Source organism: Ranitomeya variabilis, chromosome 1, assembly GCF_051348905.1.
Source record: "Ranitomeya variabilis isolate aRanVar5 chromosome 1, aRanVar5.hap1, whole genome shotgun sequence".
NCBI classification, from domain to species: domain Eukaryota; kingdom Metazoa; phylum Chordata; class Amphibia; order Anura; family Dendrobatidae; genus Ranitomeya; species Ranitomeya variabilis.
In genome coordinates this window covers 610,012,513-610,032,288 of record NC_135232.1, presented here as the reverse complement: position 1 = coordinate 610,032,288, position 19,776 = coordinate 610,012,513, and the positions used below count along the sequence as shown (strand labels likewise).

General features: G+C 43.3%; 1 protein-coding gene across 1 annotated transcript in view; it reads right to left on the bottom strand.

The window, feature by feature from the left end:
* Positions 1-324: 324 nt before the first annotated feature.
* Positions 325-19,776, bottom strand: part of KCNN3 (potassium calcium-activated channel subfamily N member 3) — a 158,941-nt gene continuing 139,489 nt past the window's right edge. The window contains exons 6-9 of the mRNA XM_077260581.1: positions 7,833-7,943; positions 4,253-4,380; positions 3,911-3,980; positions 325-3,425 (exon numbers count right to left, since the gene is read on the bottom strand). Coding sequence (XP_077116696.1) covers positions 3,129-3,425; positions 3,911-3,980; positions 4,253-4,380; positions 7,833-7,943 — 606 coding nt within the window. The 3' untranslated portion in view covers positions 325-3,128. The remainder of the gene's footprint in view (positions 3,426-3,910; positions 3,981-4,252; positions 4,381-7,832; positions 7,944-19,776) is intronic.

The window sequence follows — 19,776 nt, the reverse complement described above, 5'->3', positions numbered from 1 at the left end:
CCTTGGTGTGTATTCTAGGATATGTAGAAGAGATTGTAACTAATAGTATGTGCAAAATAGCTATTGCCAGATTGCTGTTTATCGCGCGGAAGCTGATTGCCAAGTTTTGGATTAAAGAAGAACCACCAACGAGAAGAGATTTTTTGATGCAAGTGGACCATATTCTCGCTTTGGAGAAGAGTATTTATTTCAAGAGAAATAAGATGGACCTCTACCACAGGCTGTGGAATCCTTGGATTGAGTTGATTTAAGGGGCTTTATTTGCCCACTTGGGCCTTAGGTTCTTCTGGGAGGGTTATTGGTATGTAATCTTCCTTTTTTTTTGTATTATGTTGCAAATGATGGCGGCTCATGATAGGTCGCTAGGGGTTGGAGGGGAGGGGGGGTTGGAGTTTGGGTTGGGGTTAAAATGCTCTAAAAATTATTCATGTTTACTGTTAACAGTGATGCAATATCCTTGTATTATCCTTACTGTTCAATAAAAAATATCTGATTAAAAAAAAACCCAAAAGTTCATCTCCATATTTTGTTATATATCCTTTGTTGGCAATGACAGAAGTCAAACGTTTTCTGTAAGTCTTCACAAGGTTGGCACACACTGTTAGGGGTGTGTTGGCCCATTCCTCCATGCCGATCTCCTCTAGAGCAGTGATGTTTTGGGCCTGTCGCTGGGAAACACGGACTTTCAACTCCCTCCAAAGGTTTTCTCCGTGGTAGAAATCTGGAGACTGGCTAGGACACTGGCAGTGTGCTTGGGATCATTATCATGCTGAAAGACCCATCCACGTTTCATCTTCAATGCCCTTGCTGATGGAAAGAGGTTTGCACTCAAAATCTCACGATACATGGCCCCATTCATTCTTTCATGTACACGGATGAGTCGTCCTGGTTCCTTTGCAGAGAAACAGCCCCAAAGCATGATGTTGCCACCCCCATGCTTCACAGTAGGTATGCTGTTCTTTGGATGCAACTCAGCATTCTGTCTCCTCCAAACACAATGAGCTTTGTTTCTACCAAACAGTTCTACTTTGGTTTCATCAGACCATATGACATTCTCCCAATACTCTTCTGGATAATCCAAATGCTCTCTAGCAAACTTCAGACTGGCCCGGACATGTATTGGCTTAAGCAGGGGGACAGGTCTGGCACTGCAGGATCAGGATCTGAGTCCCTGGCAGCATAGTGTGTTACTGATGGTAGCCTTTGTGACGGTGGTCTCAGCTCTATGCAGGTCATTCATTAGGTCCCCCCATGTGGTTCTCAGATTTTTGCTCACCGTTCTTGTGATCTTTTTGACCCCACGGGGTGAGATATTGCGTGGAGCCCTAGATCGAGGGAGATTATCAGTGGTCTTGTATGTCTTCCATTTTCTTATTATTGCTCCCACAGTTGATTTCATCACACCAAGCTGCTTGCCTATTGCTGATTCAGTGTTCCCAGCCTGGTGCAGGGCTACAATTTTGTTTCTGGTGTCCTTCAACAGCTCTTTGGTCTTCACCATAGTGAAGTTTGGAGTGTGACTGCTTGAGGTTGTGGACAAGTGTCTTTTATAGTGATAACAAGTTCAAACAGGTGCCATAACTACAGGTAATGAGTGGAGGACAGAGGAGCCTCTTAAAGAAGAAGTTACAGGTCTGTGAGAGCCAGAAATCTTGCTTGTTTTTAGGTGACCAAATACTTACAGTATTTTCCACCATAATTAGCAAAATTAATCTTGCCAAATCAGACAAGGTGATTTTCTGGATTTGTTTTCTCACTTTGACTCTCATAGTTGTGCTCTACCTATGAGGCGAATTACAGGCACCCCTCATCTTTTTAAGTGGGAGAACTTTCACAATTAGTGGCTGACTACTTTTTTCCCCACTGTATAATAAGCTGAGGATGCTCCCATATGAGCTCACTTGGCCCAAACTTTCACCTGACGAGTCCTCGTTTTTTTATTGGTGCAATTACTTTTTTTTAACACTTCATACCTTATTTTAAAGGGCTGTGTTCAGCTAACTCCCTTTAAATTATTACTGTCAGGTAGGCAGTGTAAAAGACACATTAAACCATTTTCTGCTTTATATTATAATTCTTCCCTCACCAGACTTTTTAAAGTCATATCGACAGTAATTTCTGCAGATATCTGCTAACTGGAAAGTTTAAGAAGGGAGCGGGTGCTCAGATTTTGATTGTTTTAAGCATAAATATATAAATATATTTTTTTCTCTATTTTTCAGTAGACAAGGCTGATTGTATAGTTCCATTCCGTATTGAGCTAGTCTATAGCTGTAAAAAGGTACACAGTGATTTACATACCACACTCGGGCCATCTATCGTCATTTCAACACAACCTGTTTGAAACGAAAGTTGTATTTTATCGTGTATTTTGGTTGTGTCGTGGTGCAAAAATACATACAGATGTGGTGGGTGCCCACGTATAGCGCAGGTAGATGTATGTTGCGTAGTGGGTAACAGATTATTTTCCGTTACCACCCCAAAGCTAATTGGGTACTGTTATGTACCACCTTTTGCGTCTCCTTTGACATATATATGCCAAGCACAGAAATTCAATGTGTGAGAGCACAAGGACTCCCATGTCCTTAATAGCAAGACCAACTGACGTCAACCATCTGGGCTGTTGACTCAATACCTCTAGAGCGGGCCCAGGCCTTACCCCTTGGGGCGGGGGCACTCGTGGTTGTGACAGTATTGGCCTTCAGTGTACAGGCACTTTGTAAGAAGAGGATGAGGCCAAGATTTCGGAAAGGGTTGGTTTTGCTTGCACTGGCATTAGCCCCCATGGAAGTGCCGGGACATTGTAGGGCAGTGTTAGAGAAAAAAAGGACACTAGTAGGAAAATCAGGGATGGTGTTGGCAGGTGGAAGTGGGATAGTAAACGGTCCTTCTCCACTAAGAATTGCAGGTTACTTGGCAGTGAATGAGAAGGTGCGTCATAGTATCTTAACCTTCAAGCAGTTCCTCACGTTGAGCGCCAACTGGCTTTCTACAAGACGGTTCTACTCAAGGTTAGCTGAGATTACATGATATTTAGGTTGCCAGGGTTCCCAACATCTCCTAAACAATCCTACTGACGGCACGCTACGACTTGGGAGGTCTATTATCCACAACATAAGCTTGGCCAATCAGCAGCTACTGGAGCTGGTGTGTGGTGTCGGAAAAGATGCCGAACTTATCCCCATGGGACTGTCCGATAGGGGAGTCTGTGGAGTTCCAACCGTTACTCCAAGCGCCCGTGACTCCAATATGACAGAAAGAAGATGCTGCTGCTGCTGTCGCAGGGCATCCACGATCAGGACAGGAAGAGTGTTGAAAGTGGAAGTTATCTGGTCCAGTTTGGTTTCTAGATTCCCAATCTGTTTTTCCAGATCTTCGCTGCGGTCATTGAGCTCAGTTATTAGATCGTACATCACACTCTGCATCTGCACATGGGTAAAAAATAACGAAAATATTAATTTTAATGGAAAATTGTCAGTGATTTGAGGTACAGAATTACATTGTGTGATATCTATCTACAATGCCAGGTGGTGGATCATGATGTGGAAAATGAGTTTGGCTTGGACTACTCCATCCAATCTAGGCAAACACCAATAGGACGGAAAATATATAAATTAGGCAGCACCAACCTCAGTAGGAATTAGTGGATCCTGTACCATAAACCCCATAGGTACACATAGGGCCAATGATCACAGTATGAGTACTAACTACCCATGCTACAGAACCACAATGGACTAATATGTGTGCTACCAACCTGATCTGTCAAAGTGGTGAGTTGGAAAATGAATAATGCCTGTAAGCTATCTGTTTGTAATTCCTCTAAGTTAGATACAGGATGAAATTATGGAGAAGCTTAGACATTTCTATGGCTGGACAGTGCAAATCAACAAATTATGTGTTGCATACTTACCTTGGAGAGATCTACCAAGGTGTTGGCTTGGTCACTCAGCTTCCTTTGCTCCATCTTCACGCTCCGTAACCTGCAAAACAAACCAACCATCAGGAAGTCCTCATTGATAAATTGATGCCATCGACTTGTAGAAATAGATTGTGAACCACCACTCGATTAGAGAGAACAATCATAGATGTAGAAGATCACAAAATTCTCAAAGGTAAGACAAAAAATTCCTTATGCCTTTTTGTTGTTTATCATAGTCTGTTACTTGTGCGGCAGTTTTTCAGGTTTGCAATGCCTAGGAAAAAATATGCTTATTCCCTTACCCTCATAATCTTGTAAGGACTGCCTACTTACTGATGAATGGCCTGCAAGAACTTCCTCTGGTGCTTGCGGACTTTAGCATGGTCAATCTTCTTCAGTAGTTTTGTGTGCTTGTAAATTAGCCATGTTTCCCGTAGGACGTTGGCTGCTGCATTCTTTATCTGCAATATAATAGTGTGTAAGGAATGTGGACAGGCCAACGTTACCAGATCCAAAGTGACCATGTTTTCATACATCTTATCTACTATCTGTAGTCAATCAATCATGTCTATACCATTTTATCATCCATTTCATCTAGACCATGCCAACAACCATTTTGTTTATATCAGGTCATCATCCATTTCATCAACATCACGTCATCATCCATCTCATCTACACCAAGCCATGATTCGTCTCATCGACACAAATTTATCAACCGTCCCATCTACACTACATCTTCATCTACATAATCTGTATTTTCTACACCACACTATCATCTGTCTCATTGGCACCAAGTCATCATCTGTCTCATCAACACCACACCATCATCCGTCTCATCTACACCATTTTATCAACCGTCTCATCTATATCATTTCATCATCCATCTCATCTACATACATCGCATCGTCATCTCTAGATAGATAATATCTGCCTCATCTGCACGATATCATCATCCATCTCATCTATACCATGTCATCATCCACTCAAATGTCATATGTATACCATCATCTCATCTACTCTATGCCATTTTTTAATTTCATAGACAGCATACCATTAGTCTCATCTACACCATTTTATTAACCGTCTCATCTATATCATTTCATCATCCATCTCATCTACATACATCGCATCGTCATCTCTAGATAGATAATATCTGCCTCATCTGCACGATATCATCATCCATCTCATCTATACCATGTCATCATCCACTCAAATGTCATATGTATACCATCATCTCATCTACTCTATGCCATTTTTTAATTTCATAGACAGCATACCATTAGTCAAATCTACACCACTTCTTCGTCCATCTCATTTACAGCATGTCATCATCCATCAAATCTACACTACATCATCATCTGTCTCATCTATATCACATCATCACCCATCATCTACATCATATTATCATCAGTCTTATCTACACCGCATAATCGTCACCATGTTTATCTCATCTACTCCACACAAAAACGTATCTACCGGCATCATCATCCATCTTGTCTATATTGCAACATTGTATCACTCATCAACACCATAGAAACATTGATCTCCTGTCCGCCATGACATCCACTGCAACTGTAATCCATGTGTTTATCTACTTTATTAATCATTTAAATAGTGTAAAGGTACCGTCACACTCAGCAACTTTGCAAAGAGAACGACAACGATCCGTGACGTTGCAGCGTCCTGGAAAGCGATCTCGTTGTGTTTGACACGCAGCAGCGATCTGGATCCCGCTGTGATATCGCTGGTCGGAGCTAGAAGTCCAGAACTTTATTTCGTCGCCAGGTCGGCGTGTATCGTCATGTTTGACATCAAAAGCAACGACGCTAACAATGGATGTAATGGAGCTAACAACCAGCGAGAACGAGAAGTGAGTCACCGTTACATCACTGGATCGCTCCTGCATCGTTCTGGAGTTGCTGTGTTTGACGTCTCTACAGCGACCTAAACAGCGACGCTCCAGCGATCTAGTTTAGGTCGGCTCGTTGTCTATATCGCCGCAGCATCGCTGAGTGTGACGGTACCTTAAGTCCAGTCTAAAAAAACACTGGTTAGTAGTATCAGTTCATTCTGCCAGATCATGATATCAGACATTAGAGTTATAAGATGTGAAAGAAGTATTGAAAGGCAGTGTAAACAGAGAAAGGATTACTCAGTGGTAACTTAACCAAGAGATATTTATTTAACACAGATATATGTGGTGCCTAAGACACAATACCAAGATGTGAAGAAAACAGTGGAATTTCAGTAACTTATTATACTGAGTATTAAGACAATTCTATTAACACACTATTGTTATGTTATTACAAGTAAACAACTATATTATTGTTAGTGGTGTCTTGGACCTAATATCTACACCTAAGTGTGTCAGAGTACTATCGGGCCCATCACCGTCTATCACCCTCAGAGCAATACGGAACATCTTACAGGCCGCAACGAGGGTCTACAATGCTCCACCGTTAAGCCGCAAGTCCTGTATCGATGAGTCACTTTCCACACCCGTTACACTTGCCGTCTTCGTTCTCTGAACCACTACCTCAATTCCCTTTCTACTGTATGTCTACACTGGAAGCTAGGCTCATGCAAACGTCCCACTTCTGAAACCTGGTTGTGTCTCTCGGCCCTACCCTGCTCACTCGGCTCAGATCTCCAAGCTCTGGTCTCCCGTCTCTGGCTCTGGTAACTAGGCCTGGGATCTGGTTGCTTGGTTTTTCACTAGGGTTTGATCACTCAGTTCCTCACTCGGGTCTGGTTACTCGGTTCCTCACTCTGTTCTGGTTACTCGCTTCCTCACTCGGGTCTGGTTACTTGGTTCCTCACTCGGGTCTGATTACTCGGTTCCTCACTCGCGTCTGGTTACTCGATTCTTCACTTGTAAAGGCGGCTGTTTGTTAACTCTGCTGCATCATACGTCTGACCTGCCACAAGTCCAGGCGCCGACTCCTCCCCTTCTGGACCTTTTATAATTGCTAACTACGTTACAACTATCACCTGACATGGTGTCACCTCCAATATCTTCCCTGAGGGAATATGCACTTCACTCCTCCGTTCCTCCTAATGTACCGTAATTCTCTCTGCTTTCTCTTTTCCTATCATCTTTGATCAGCAGATGGCGGTGTTCGCTTGCAGACGCTCGGTTAGGCATTAACTGTGTGAAACTTCTCACTTGTCCATTTCCTTACAGCAGCAGTGCTGTATTATTTAGCAGAGGCCCCAAGCAGCCGATGCTTCAGGTGCTGCCAGAAGAGAGCAGCAAAGTACTGACATCTGGATAGGAAGAAATGATTACATTTGCTTCTGTTTATTAAGTATGGCTTTTTTTGTCTTTTTGTGATTATATATTTTTTTATAGCATATAGAACACTTCTGCATTGCTGTGTCACGTACTCCCAGAGCCTTCGCTCTCTTGTCTTCCAGCAATAGAAGATTGCATGATTTCAGACTTGATGTGTGTGACATCTTACAGCTGTTGCTTGGTTGCGTGTGACCTGCAAAGAAATCCTGGAAATCAGGATTGGTTTCACAAATAAGAGCAGGAGCTCTATTCACTGCTTCTGCTCAAATCCTTAGTAGATGAGAAAGTGAGATTGCTGTCATTAACTGGTACTCTTCTGGTGTATTACCGCCATAGCTCATTGGAAGGCCAACCAACACTTATATATGCCATAAAAATGTGTTACAATTTACATTTTACATCTATACCAAATTTCTGACACGTTTCAGAGTCCTCAGCTTCTTGAAATACAGAAGTTTGAAATGTAACAATGCTTGGTTATGGATTTTAAAAGTGTTTTTTGGGGAAAGCAGTACAGGTTTTGCCTTCCAGTTATGTCTGTATTTCTCCTGACCAGGAAATCTTGCAGCTCCAGATAGTGACCCCTCCATCTTGCTTGGCATTTTCTAGCTAGCTTACCCGTTTTGTTAGCTGTGTATCCATCATGAAGTTATGGACGTGCTTTTCAGCTTTGGTGAGCTCCAGCTTTCGAGCGACCACTGCCACCACTAAGGCAGTACAACCAGCACCCTGTAAAGAAACAATCGGATAGGAGTCATCGTTAATGCATTCACCATTTTTCTCCATGGCTGAACAAAGTCCAACCCAACCAATTTTCTGCTTGCAAATTTCTGTCTCTTACTGACAAGGAGAACAGCGGGTTCTACGTCCCGAGGGAGCCCTGCTCTACAACATTTCATTGTCTCGCCTTTGCAGCTGCTTGGACTAAAAGATTTTGCTGCCATTTACACTTACAGAGGCCTATTTAGTCCCTCCAACCCAGCATTTGTCCTACCGTATTACCATGCTAAGAAAAAAGATGTCATATTTTCCACCGGTCCTGGAAACACTAGCTCTCGGTCATATACAGGGCGATATATGTCATCTAGAGTTAAACCAAAAAAATTAGCAGGACCCTAGAGCAGAAGTGATGTTGGTAGTTCAGATCCTTACAAACCTTCGACTACCCATCAGCATCCCTGCCGCCTCTTCTGAATAGGCGACCCGACAAAACATCATCATTGTGACGCATGCATGCCATTGCACTGGGCCTACTAATCAGAAGAAGCACCAGCAATGCTGGCAGGTAGGAGAAGGGCTTTTGTCCAGCAGCCATGGACTACGGACGTAGCAAATGTATTTGCTCAACTCTTATGACATGATGTAATTTATCTTGGCAATCCACCAGGGGCGGATTATAAGAGGGTCAATATGGGCGGTAGCCCAGGGCCCAGTGGTGTGGGGGGGCCCTGGGCACAGATTGCCCGCCGCCATCAGGGCATTACTGCCCGTGCCCTGACTGGCGTATCATTTATGGGCCCGTACCCGGTGGGCAGAGAGAGTGGGCCCGCACCCGGCGCTGCGGCGGTTTCCTATTGACGTGCGGGCGCGCGCCCGCACGTCAATAGTTAACAATTGGAGGCTGGCAGCTGAAGTCGGCCGCAGGCGCAGCGCACACGTCACCAGCGTCTGACGTCATTGTCAGTCGCTGGTGAGTGCACGCTGCTGGAGGGAGCTCGCCGCCTGGAGTGCTGGTCAGGTGAGGAGAACTCGGTTTGTTTGTTTTTTTTTTTTTTTTGCTAACCTAACGGCGATCCAGGCGGGCCAGAATGCTGGACAGTCAGTGTCAGTGTCAGTGACACTGTCTGACTGGGGGCAATATGCTGGAGCCGGAGGACACACTGGGGCAGATGATTGCTGGAGATACTGGGGCAATGCTGGAGACACTGGGGCAATGCTGGAGACACTGGGGCAATGCTGGAGACACTGGGGCAGATTGCTGGACACCCTGGGGCAATGCTGGACACACTGGGGCAGATGATTGCTGGACACACTGGGGCAATGCTGGAGACACTGGGGCAGATTGCTGGACACACTGGGGCAGATTGCTGGACACACTGGGGGCAATGCTGGAGAACACACTGGGGCAGATGATTGCTGGAGACACTAGGGCAATGCTGGAGACACTGGGGCAGATTGCTGGACACGCTGGGGGCAATGCTGGAGGACACACTGGGGCAGATGATTGCTGGACACACTGGGGCAATGCTGGAGACACTGGGGCAGATTGCTGGACACACTGGGGGCAATGCTGGAGACACTGGGGCAGATTGCTGGACACACTGGGGCAATGCTGGACACACTGGAGCAGATTGCTGGACACACTGGTGGTAATATGCTGGACACACTGGGGCAGATTGCTGGACACACTGGGGCAGATTGCTGGACACACTGGGGCAGATTGCTGGACATACTGGGGGTAATATGCTGGACACACTGGGGGTAATATGCTGGACACACTGGGGGCAGGACTGGAGGCATGGGCAGAATGTAGATATGGGGCATGATTGGAGACACGGGGCAGAATGAAAGACATGGGGCAGGACTGGATCATGGGGCAGGATGGATACGATGGAGACAGATGGGACAGGATGGGGAGATCATATGGGGCAGAATGGATACTCATGAGGGCAGGATGCGAGAACATATGGCTGGAGCCAGGAATGAGATAAACGGGGCCAGGATGGGGAATATTATTACCATAGGGGCTAATTAAGGGATATTATTACTGCAGTGTGCAGTGATGTATTTATTTTATTTTTTTAGTATACTGTTTTAAATGGGGGGGGGCGGTCCTGTTACTGTGCAGAGTGACACTATGTTGCCTTTTTTTCTTCATGTGGTGTAATGTAGAAGTTGTGAAAAATTAAGTAATGTGTTCTGCAAGCGGAGCTCGAGATAACTGTGTTATTTCCTGCAGAAACGAGTCCTGGCTGGAAGAAATGATGGCGGTCTGTGCTGGATGAAAGATGAAGGACTTCACCTAGAGACGTCACTGGTGAGTCAGTGTTACCTATACACTGACACTATACACTGTATACTATATACAGAGGTCCTGTGTACAATGTCACCAGTGATCACTGTATTACCTATACATTATATACAGCGCTCCTGTGTATAATACCACCAGTGATCTCTGGATTACCTCTACACAGACACTGCATACTAAGTACAGATCTCCTGTGAATACTGGCACTTATGGTGATAGTATTGTGGTTTTTTTTTGTTTATTATTATTATTACTGATCAGTATTGTAGTATTCAGTCACTATGTGGTGGTAATATGTGGTCTGGAAATGGTGTTGTGGTATTTGTCCCTTGTATGTGCTATTTGGTCACCAAGTGGTGGTAATATGTGGTCTTGACATGGTGCGGTGGTATGTGATATTATTCGATCACTGTGGTTGTAATTTGTGGTCTGGTCATGGTGCGGTGGTATTTGCTCCTTGTATGTGATATTGGTCAAAATATACCTAAATTGTATTGCATATTTTAACAAATATTTAATAGGTTACAGTAGAGTAGGGCCCGGCCATTTTTCTGGAATCTGGTTCAGGTGTCACATGACCCCCGTCACATGACCCCCGTCACATGACCCGGGGGGGCCCAAAGCGTCTGAACAGCCCGGGGCCCTGGCTACCCTTAATCCACCCCTGCTTTCATGTAAACATTTTGAGCAGCCATTTAATACCCACACACTATGGTGTATAAATCACAGTGGGAAGACCTGGCATGTCAGTGTGTAGAAAGAGTGTGCCATCCATAGTATCACCATACAAAAATTCCAAAATTGATTACTTGGTCAGGGTATTCGGTTCACCCTCCTATGTTGCACACATAAGTTTGCATGGCCTTGCTTTATGATGGAGACTGATGGCAAGGTTGAAGTGAATGGTTGAGGATGGAGGTCAGTAGGCATTTGTATTATTTCATCAGCGTGTCCGCCAGGTTCTGGCTTTGGGCACTGGTATGGTAATTTTTCCCACGGGAAGTAGAAAAATTTTCAACAATCTCTCTTTGTCCAGACCGCAGCTGAGATGACCTCACCGAACTGTTGATTTTTGAAAGCTAACTCAAATTCATCATTATTTTTTTTTTTCGACCTTCTGGGTGATTGGGAAATACTTGTAATGAGCAGATGAATGAGCCTGATAGAAAACAGCTCATCTGCTCAGACCCCCGATCCCTGCAGAATGCCATAGTCCCTTAAATAGACACATACAGACTGGCTGCATCTCTCTTCCGAACCTGCCAAGTATTTTCTATGTCCCCATTGAAAGGCTTCCGTCTGGTTTCCCTCCTTCTCATTAAGCTCTATTCTTGTGCGCTCCTAATTACGGGAACATCAAGCGCCAACTTGTCATGTTATATTGTCTCTGGATCATCCGCCCCTCCACCGGTTTATAATCTATTTGTATACTCTACCTGTACTTATAGGAGTTCGACTGTACCCCATCACCCCCTCATACTTCATCAGAGTTCTCAGGCCCAAACCTATAATCTTTGTATGTTACTCCTTCTTTCAATGTGCCATTTTTAAAGGTGCTAGGAATGTCCCTTGATAGCACCCACATCTATTGGCACAAGGGTCACTCTGTTGGATTCATGGATGTCATACTGTACTTATTTCTAGAAGGCCCCCTTCACAAGTCCATTTTTTGTGTCTCTATCCAGTCCGACTCGTGCACCCATTGTATTCAATGTTTGTTCGCACATGTCAGGTATTTCACTTGGACCGTGTGTCTGTGTGAGAAACCCGCAGATATGTCAGTTTTTATCAGTAGCACAGACAAAATGTGTGCCCCACACGTGCACACTGATGACACACGGATGATGTCCATGTGCCACCAGCGTGACACATACTGGTGCCTGGGAAGAGGTGCTACAGTTTGCGCTGTTCCCAGGTGCCGGATACTGAAGGCAGCTCTTATCATTGTCGCTTGGTTTCCCTGAGATCAGCGCGACCAGGCGACAGAGACGGGAGCTGTATTCTGCACCTGCAGTGTCCCTTTGGTATAAAATAAAGAATTAAATAATAAAAATGATGTAGGCTCCAGCGCAAATTTCAGAACCAGCAGAGGTAAAGACCCCAGCTGGGGACTGATGTCAATAATTTGGGAAAAGGGACAATATCACAAAAGGTTCCCAGGTTATTAATAATAGCTCACAGCTGTCTGTTTAGCCTTTGCTGGTTTGAATTTATAGGGGGACCCTACGTCAATTTTTTTCTGTGGTCTCCTGTAAATTCACCAGTAAAGGCTAAGCAAACAGCTGTGAGCTATTATTAATAACTTGGGAACTTTTGGGGATGTTTTTCCTTTTCCCAGATTATTAACATCAGCCCCAAGCCCTCTGCTAGTAATGAAAATTACGGGGGGCTCACGCTATTTTACATAGAATGTACACAGCAGGTGGTGAATAAAACTCCCATCATTGTTGCCTAGTCACACTGATCTTAGGGAGACCAGGCAATAATGATGAGAGCTGCCTGCAGCATCTGGCGCCTGGGATCAGCGCGAACTGTACTGCTTTTCCCAGGCATCGGTACATGTCACACATCCACACGGACGGCACATGGACAGCAAACGGATACACAGATGTAACATATGTACATATGGATAGCACACGGACACAGACCCTGGATCTCACCAGTACTGGTTTTTCCTGTACAGGAATCACCAGTATGTGTGAAGGAGGCCTTACAGCTACAACCCTCTTTTGTTGTGACCAACTTCATGACTTTGTGTTTTCTACTACTTCATCGGGGTGTCAGTTTGAAATGTAGTTCCAAGAATGTACTTGTGAAGCAGATAGATCAGGATGATTTGGGGTACAGGTCCGTTCCAGGCTGGAAAGTACATGAACGTATGGCATGAACAGAACGGTAAGGCTGGGTTCAGATTGTGTTTCAGCAGTCCGTTAGACGGACTGCGTTACACCGTGGCATAACACGGTGTAACACAATCCGTTAACGCTGCCAATGAGCTCTATTTCGGGCGCGTCGCTAGCACCGTGCACTATAGATGTGGTGTCATTGAGTGACGGACCCTGGGACGCGGGCTGCAGCGTTTCTGGGTCCGTCACTGCTAGCGCAGATAGAGCATCTGCTAGCTCTAACTACGCTAGCACGATGGCAAGTCGGAACTTGCGTTAACGCAGCCTGTTTAACACATGTGTTGAACGGGCTGCTGTTAACTCAGTGTGAACCCAGCCTAAGAATACTGCTGCACCTGTAAATGTGATGTATGGGGCCTAATGTAAGAGACCTCTAATGTTAATTGTTCTTTACTGGCTCTATGTAAATTAAGGATATTGCTATTATTATTTTACTAGATGGCAGCCCGATTCTAAAGAATCGGGAGTCTAGAATCCATATATACTTTATTTATTCAAATGTAAGAATAATACAATTAATAAATAATAGTAAGAAAGAACAAAAAATGGCTGCACTCACCAGCTCTTGACAATTCTTGTTATTTAAGGTACAGTTACACAGGATCCATGAACATGCTTATGAGGGGAGTGATGAAAGACATCAGACAACAACTTTGCGTGTTGTGGCAAATGCCACAACAACGGTTCTTTGCTTAAGAACAATAATGTAAATAATAAATAATATGTATCAATAACTATGTATATTGGTATGTTCTATGACATTTTAAAATATTTCATTATTATGTGGAAAAGCTCTTAGTACCCATACTGGCGCATACTTGTGTGCCCATCAGGTATTTTCACAGTAATTTTACATCTGATGGGTTGGTATGAAACGTTTTTAATCATCTCTTGGGCTTAGCTAAGCCTTCATTTTAAATAATTCTAATAAGTACAACAGAAATAAAAGCCTTTTTGTGTATCCAAATTTTTTGTGTTTATTTTTACAGAAGTGTAAAATTTAAGAAATCAACGTTCATAGTACACCGATGGGCTAATATAAGCATGCCCATCAACCACGTCACGGTAGCCTTTGAACTGATGGGTCCTAACTAACTGATTCCTATTTCTTAATACTCAAACCTCTTTCACATCTGCATGTTTCTGATATTTGCAGAAGTAATGTTAAAAACAATACAACTTCCACACTTGGCACCAAAGAACTGACCTACAACACACTTTCAGCAAGTGCCATGCAATGTAGATGAAGCTTGGAGTTAACTTGCAGTAAATGCGGCAAACGCGGCTTCGACAATTGCATTAAATGCAGCCACAACAAAAACACTGGTAAGTGGAGATTTTGTGGCGAAAACTGCAGAAACCACATGTGCCGCACCTGCCGCAAGTGAAGTACAAATTCCGTATACATTGCATGCAACTTACAGCAAGAGTGGCGTGGGTCAGCCCTTAGGCAGGAAGTGCAGAAATAGCCTTTTTTCCACCATAAATTCTCCAAATAGCAGAAAAATGTTGATGTGAAAGCAAAATCTCTATTCTTTCCCTATCTATCTAAATATGTACCTATCTATATATCTATTTCTATGTACAGAACACACCTGGAGATAGAGATGTGTGTGAACAGCCATCCCACCCGTCTCTTACCTGTTCACAAAAACCTCACCCTTTTTAAAAACAAAATGAAATTTCTCAGCAGCTATACTGCTGGAGCTTCAAATACAGGTTCCTATCACCAAATACAGGCATTTGGATGATACACATCTTACATCTTGTACTTAATGTGTGTTCTACTTACCTATAAAAATATGCATTGATATATCATATTTCTAAATTTATGTAGATATGATATAGAGTTATTAACCCTATATGCTAATGAGTACGTATGTTATATACGTATCTATATATATATAATTGTCTAAGGGTTTTTCCGTCTGTCTGTCTGTCTGTCTGTCTTTCTGTCTGTCTGTCTGTCTGTCCTGGAAATCCCGCGTCTCTGATTGGTCGAGGCCGCCAGGCCTCGACCAATCAGAGACGGGCACAGCATGGCGACGATGATGTCATAAAGGTTGCCTCGACCAATCAGTGACGGGCACAGTCTGCCGTGAATTCGCCTCGACCAATCAGCGACGGGCACAGTATCGACGTAGATGTCATAATGGTTGCCATGGCGACGATGATGTCATAAAGGTTGCCTCGACCAATCAGCGACAGGCACAGTCTGCCGTGAATTCTGGAATCATCATTGTCCATATACTACGGGGACATGCATATTCTAGAATACCCGATGCATTAGAATCGGGCCACAGTCTAGTTTCCTACATAAGTACTTAAAATCTATATGTCTATGGCTACACTAATTTTTTTTTGTTTTTGTTTTTTTTTCCTTATCTCTATACATAGAATTTGCCTATTGCTGTCTATGTTATTAGAAAAACTGAATAATGAAAAAAAAGAAAAGTAACTTTAAACTAAAATATTTTTGTAGATAATATTACGTGTGAAGACTTTAGTACTATCAGCCAATAATTGTCCTTGAAGTGGTGTATTAACCACTTTAACCCTCACATTGCAACATTGCTTCACCCTGGAAAAAGCAACATACAATTGACCATGGGCAAAAGCAGGTTCTGGTAGATAAATGCCAACTCGATGGAGGGTCTGGCCTTGAGATTTATTTATGGTCATTGCAAATGCGGGCTTGATAGGAAATTGTCTCCGTCTTAATTTAAAAGGTAATCCAGTCTCTGATGGACACAAATCAATTCGTGGAATGAATACCACATTTCCTGCTGCTGACCCACTAATTACTTTAGCCAGTATGATATTGGCATGTAAGGCAGTGACAATGAGCCGCGTACCATTGCAGAGACCTTTGTTCGTGTTCAGATTACGTAATAACATGACAATGGTGCCAATTTTAAGTTTCAGCCGATGTGAAGGCATTCCAGTTGGTGTTAGTGAATTCAAAAACTCAAGTGGGTATTGATCGAGGTCATCAGCTTCATCAGGATTGATGGAATCATCACTGATATATTCAGTATAGTCACCTATCAATAAATCCATGACTTGGGAATTGACTTTCTCAACGTCCTCATTTTTTGGACATAAAATTGCATGAGATGCAGCTGTATTTATGCTTTCGGTGTCATTCACATCAATACAAAGATTATCTCCAAAAATTTCAATTATTAAAGAGCCAGTGCATACCATGTCTGGAGGAATTTCAATTACATCATCTCCAAGGTTATGTTCATTAGATAGTTCACCATTTCCCAGTTGAAGCAACCAACTGCTGTAGTGAGGATCAATGGAGCGCATGTTGTTAATAAGTGGCAGGCGAGTAAAATGTTGCCAGTGTTGTGAATATTTTATACAGCTCTCTACAACATCAGTTCTTGTCCCATGAGGGATGACAGGAAGACATTGTCTAAAGTCGCCTCCAAAAACAATCACTTTACCTCCAAACGGTGTTTTTTCTTTGTGAGCTACATTTGTTGTCATGACATCACGTAAAACTCTATCAATGACATGCAATGCATATTTGGATAGCATTGTGCACTCATCAATAATAAAAAGTTTAGTGCTGTGCAAATCTTTTGCTGCATCGGTATCATTCTTAATCCTGGAAACAGATGTTTCATTCTCAGGAATTGGAATCCCATAAAGAGAATGAATGGTTCGTCCACCTTGTAGCAAGTTGGCGGCAATTCCAGTAGTGGCAGCAGGTGACACAATGTCTCCTTGTCCTCTTAGCTGATGTAGGAGTAGATGATATAGGTACGTTTTTCCGCTGCCACCAGGACCATCAAGGAAAAAACACTTTGCTGTAGAATTAGTGTCTTCTAAAGCTTGAGTGATAGCATCAAAAGCAAAAAGTTGGTCCTCATTTAGAGTAGCTTTCATTTCAGCAGCTGCTGATAACTCATAATCTTTATCATACTGTGGGAGGAGGTGTTGTTTCTTGACTGGACGTGGCAAATTAAAATCAGTATAAGTTTTGCCATGAGCTTTAAGAACATGTTGGACATCTGTCATAGCATAGCCTTCACAATTGACACACTCCAGAGTGTCGGAGTGGTATGCATAGCAGTAGTCTTCTACAAAGTGTTCCTTAAATTCATCCCATAAGTCCCGAGGTTTAGCTGGAGGACCAAAAATACAAATGTAGGCAAACATGTCACGTAGCTGTGCTGGCATGTTGAGAATACTGGCATCAAGTAATGTATTTCTCCACAGACTATCATCAAATAGTAAGCCAAGAGCTAATGCCGCATCTTTGAAGGTTTCATGTGTGACTCCGTGTACAGTTTTTATGCTGTCAAAACTGGTTGCACCTTTGACATGTAACAATAACAATCTTAAATAGTAGCGTTCTTGGTCTTTCACACTGACAGTATACATTCGTCCAATCACAGAACCACCTGCTCGCTTTCTAACTTCCCAAGAACCTTCTTTCCAAACATAGTTTTCGGGAATTTCACGGTATAAATAAATATGAGCATGATGGTCGTTCTGATTAAGCTTGAAGTAGGCCATAAGTGTAGAATTTTGATGGAGCTTTTGTTTGATGTTTCCAATAGAGTCATCCTCATGAAAATAGAGTGGCTGAGAATGCGGTAGATGTACAGCAAGGCGAATGATGCTATGAGATTGTTTATGCATTGGATATGAGAATATTCGCCAAGCTGCCTCTGGTGCACTGACATATCTTGAATCCATGAATTGGTGTGTTTCATCATGTTGGATGTTAGTCTGGCAGATTTCAAGATTGGCTTTATCATGTCCTTTGTAGACGTATTTAAATAAATATTTCACAGCCTGAATGGAACCACAAACTTCGACATTTATATGGCACTTGTATTTTAATAGCAGGAACGGATTATATGGAACCACCCACGAATTGTCAATCATGTTAGAATGGTGTTGAAAAGATGGGCCAAAGTGTCTGCGATAAGTAGGATAGGCGTCCTTAGCTATGATGGTTCTTGGTTGCAAATCTTTAGGGAAACCTTTTGTACACTTCCCCAGATCCATACAGGGAGAATTTGGGTTGTGTTCTCCACACGGACCATGAATCATATGTTGGAGAACAATTTTATGGAGCTGAGGGTAGTGGGTAGGATTGGGAATTTCAGCCCACACTGTATTGTCTATGTCCTCCTCAGTCCTTAATTTGGAGTTGCTGTCCAGAATAATCAAAATGTGAGCGTGTGGAAGGCCACGTTTTTGAAATTCAATTACATGAACCATAGCGCAAACTTTCCCAAATAATCCGTTGTTAATGTCTTTTAAGAGTGCTTCCAGTTTTATTTTGAAAACACGTGCCACCAAATCAGGTCTATGTTCCACACACTGCCAAGGTTCCAAATTCTCAGTAATCTCATTCCATTTCGGATTACAGGTCATGGTGATGAATAGATCAGGACGACCATATTTAGTCACAATAGCCATGGCATCCTGGTACCGCTGCTGCATATTCCTGGGACTGCCTTCAAACGAAGATGGTAAAATGACCGTTTTTCCAATGGGGATGCCCTTCTCAATGGATTTTTTCTGGAGATGTTCCTGGAGTACACAATAATCCTCTACTTTCAAATCCTTTTGGTGTTGACGGATATAATTTAGGCGATTTGCCTCGATTTCACATAAGCATCCACTAAGTACTGCTGAGTGAGTTTGCCACCATTCAGGAGTGGATTAAACTGATTACGGACAGACAGCACATAGCAGTAAGGCTACGTTCACATTTGCGTTGTGCGCCGCAGCGTCGGCGCCGCAACGCACAACGCAAACAAAAACGCAGCAAAACGCATGCACAACGCTGCGTTTTGCGCCGCAGGCGTCCTTATTTTCATTGATTTTGGACGCAGCAAAAATGCAACTTGCTGCGTCCTCTGCGCCCGGACGCGGGCGCCGCAGGGACGCATGCGGCGCAAAACGCAAGTGCGACGCATGTCCATGCGCCCCCATGTTAAATATAGGGGCGCATGACGCATGCGGCAACGCTGCGGCGCCCGACGCTGCGGCGCCGACCGCAAATGTGAACGTAGCCTAATATTGCAGTTGTGTAACTCTGCGTGGACTTTGCCCTTGTTGCTTGAGGCCATCATGCCAGCCCTGGTCTCCGTAAGGGAAAAATAAAGGATAGAGTAAAGCATCTAAATTACTGTGTAGAATGCTGACCTGTTGTGTTCTTGGCGCCAAAGGATTTTTGGGGTCCGGTTGTAAATGTATTAAAATATCACGATTAAATGGTGGCTCTCCATTGTCATTTTCAAATACGACAGCAACTTCATTGACAGTTGGATTATTATATCGGCGAGGGTCTTGATTCCGATCTTGTTTAAGGGCCATGATGATATTTGGCATGAGAGTGCCATTAGCTTCAGCTTTAAGATGTTCTTCATGTTCCACATCTCGTAACATTTTGTAGGCGGCAACAAAGGGATTCACATTGTCTAACTGAAGAGCAATTATACTCATCAAAGTGGGATGACATTTTTGATTTTGTTCACAGTTTAAACGTTGTTCATTCGCGGTAGCGGTATCCAAAATATACAGTTGGGCATAAGCTGGAACTTGATCATCACTGGGATGTAGGGTTCCAGTACGATGATATATTTGTCCATGT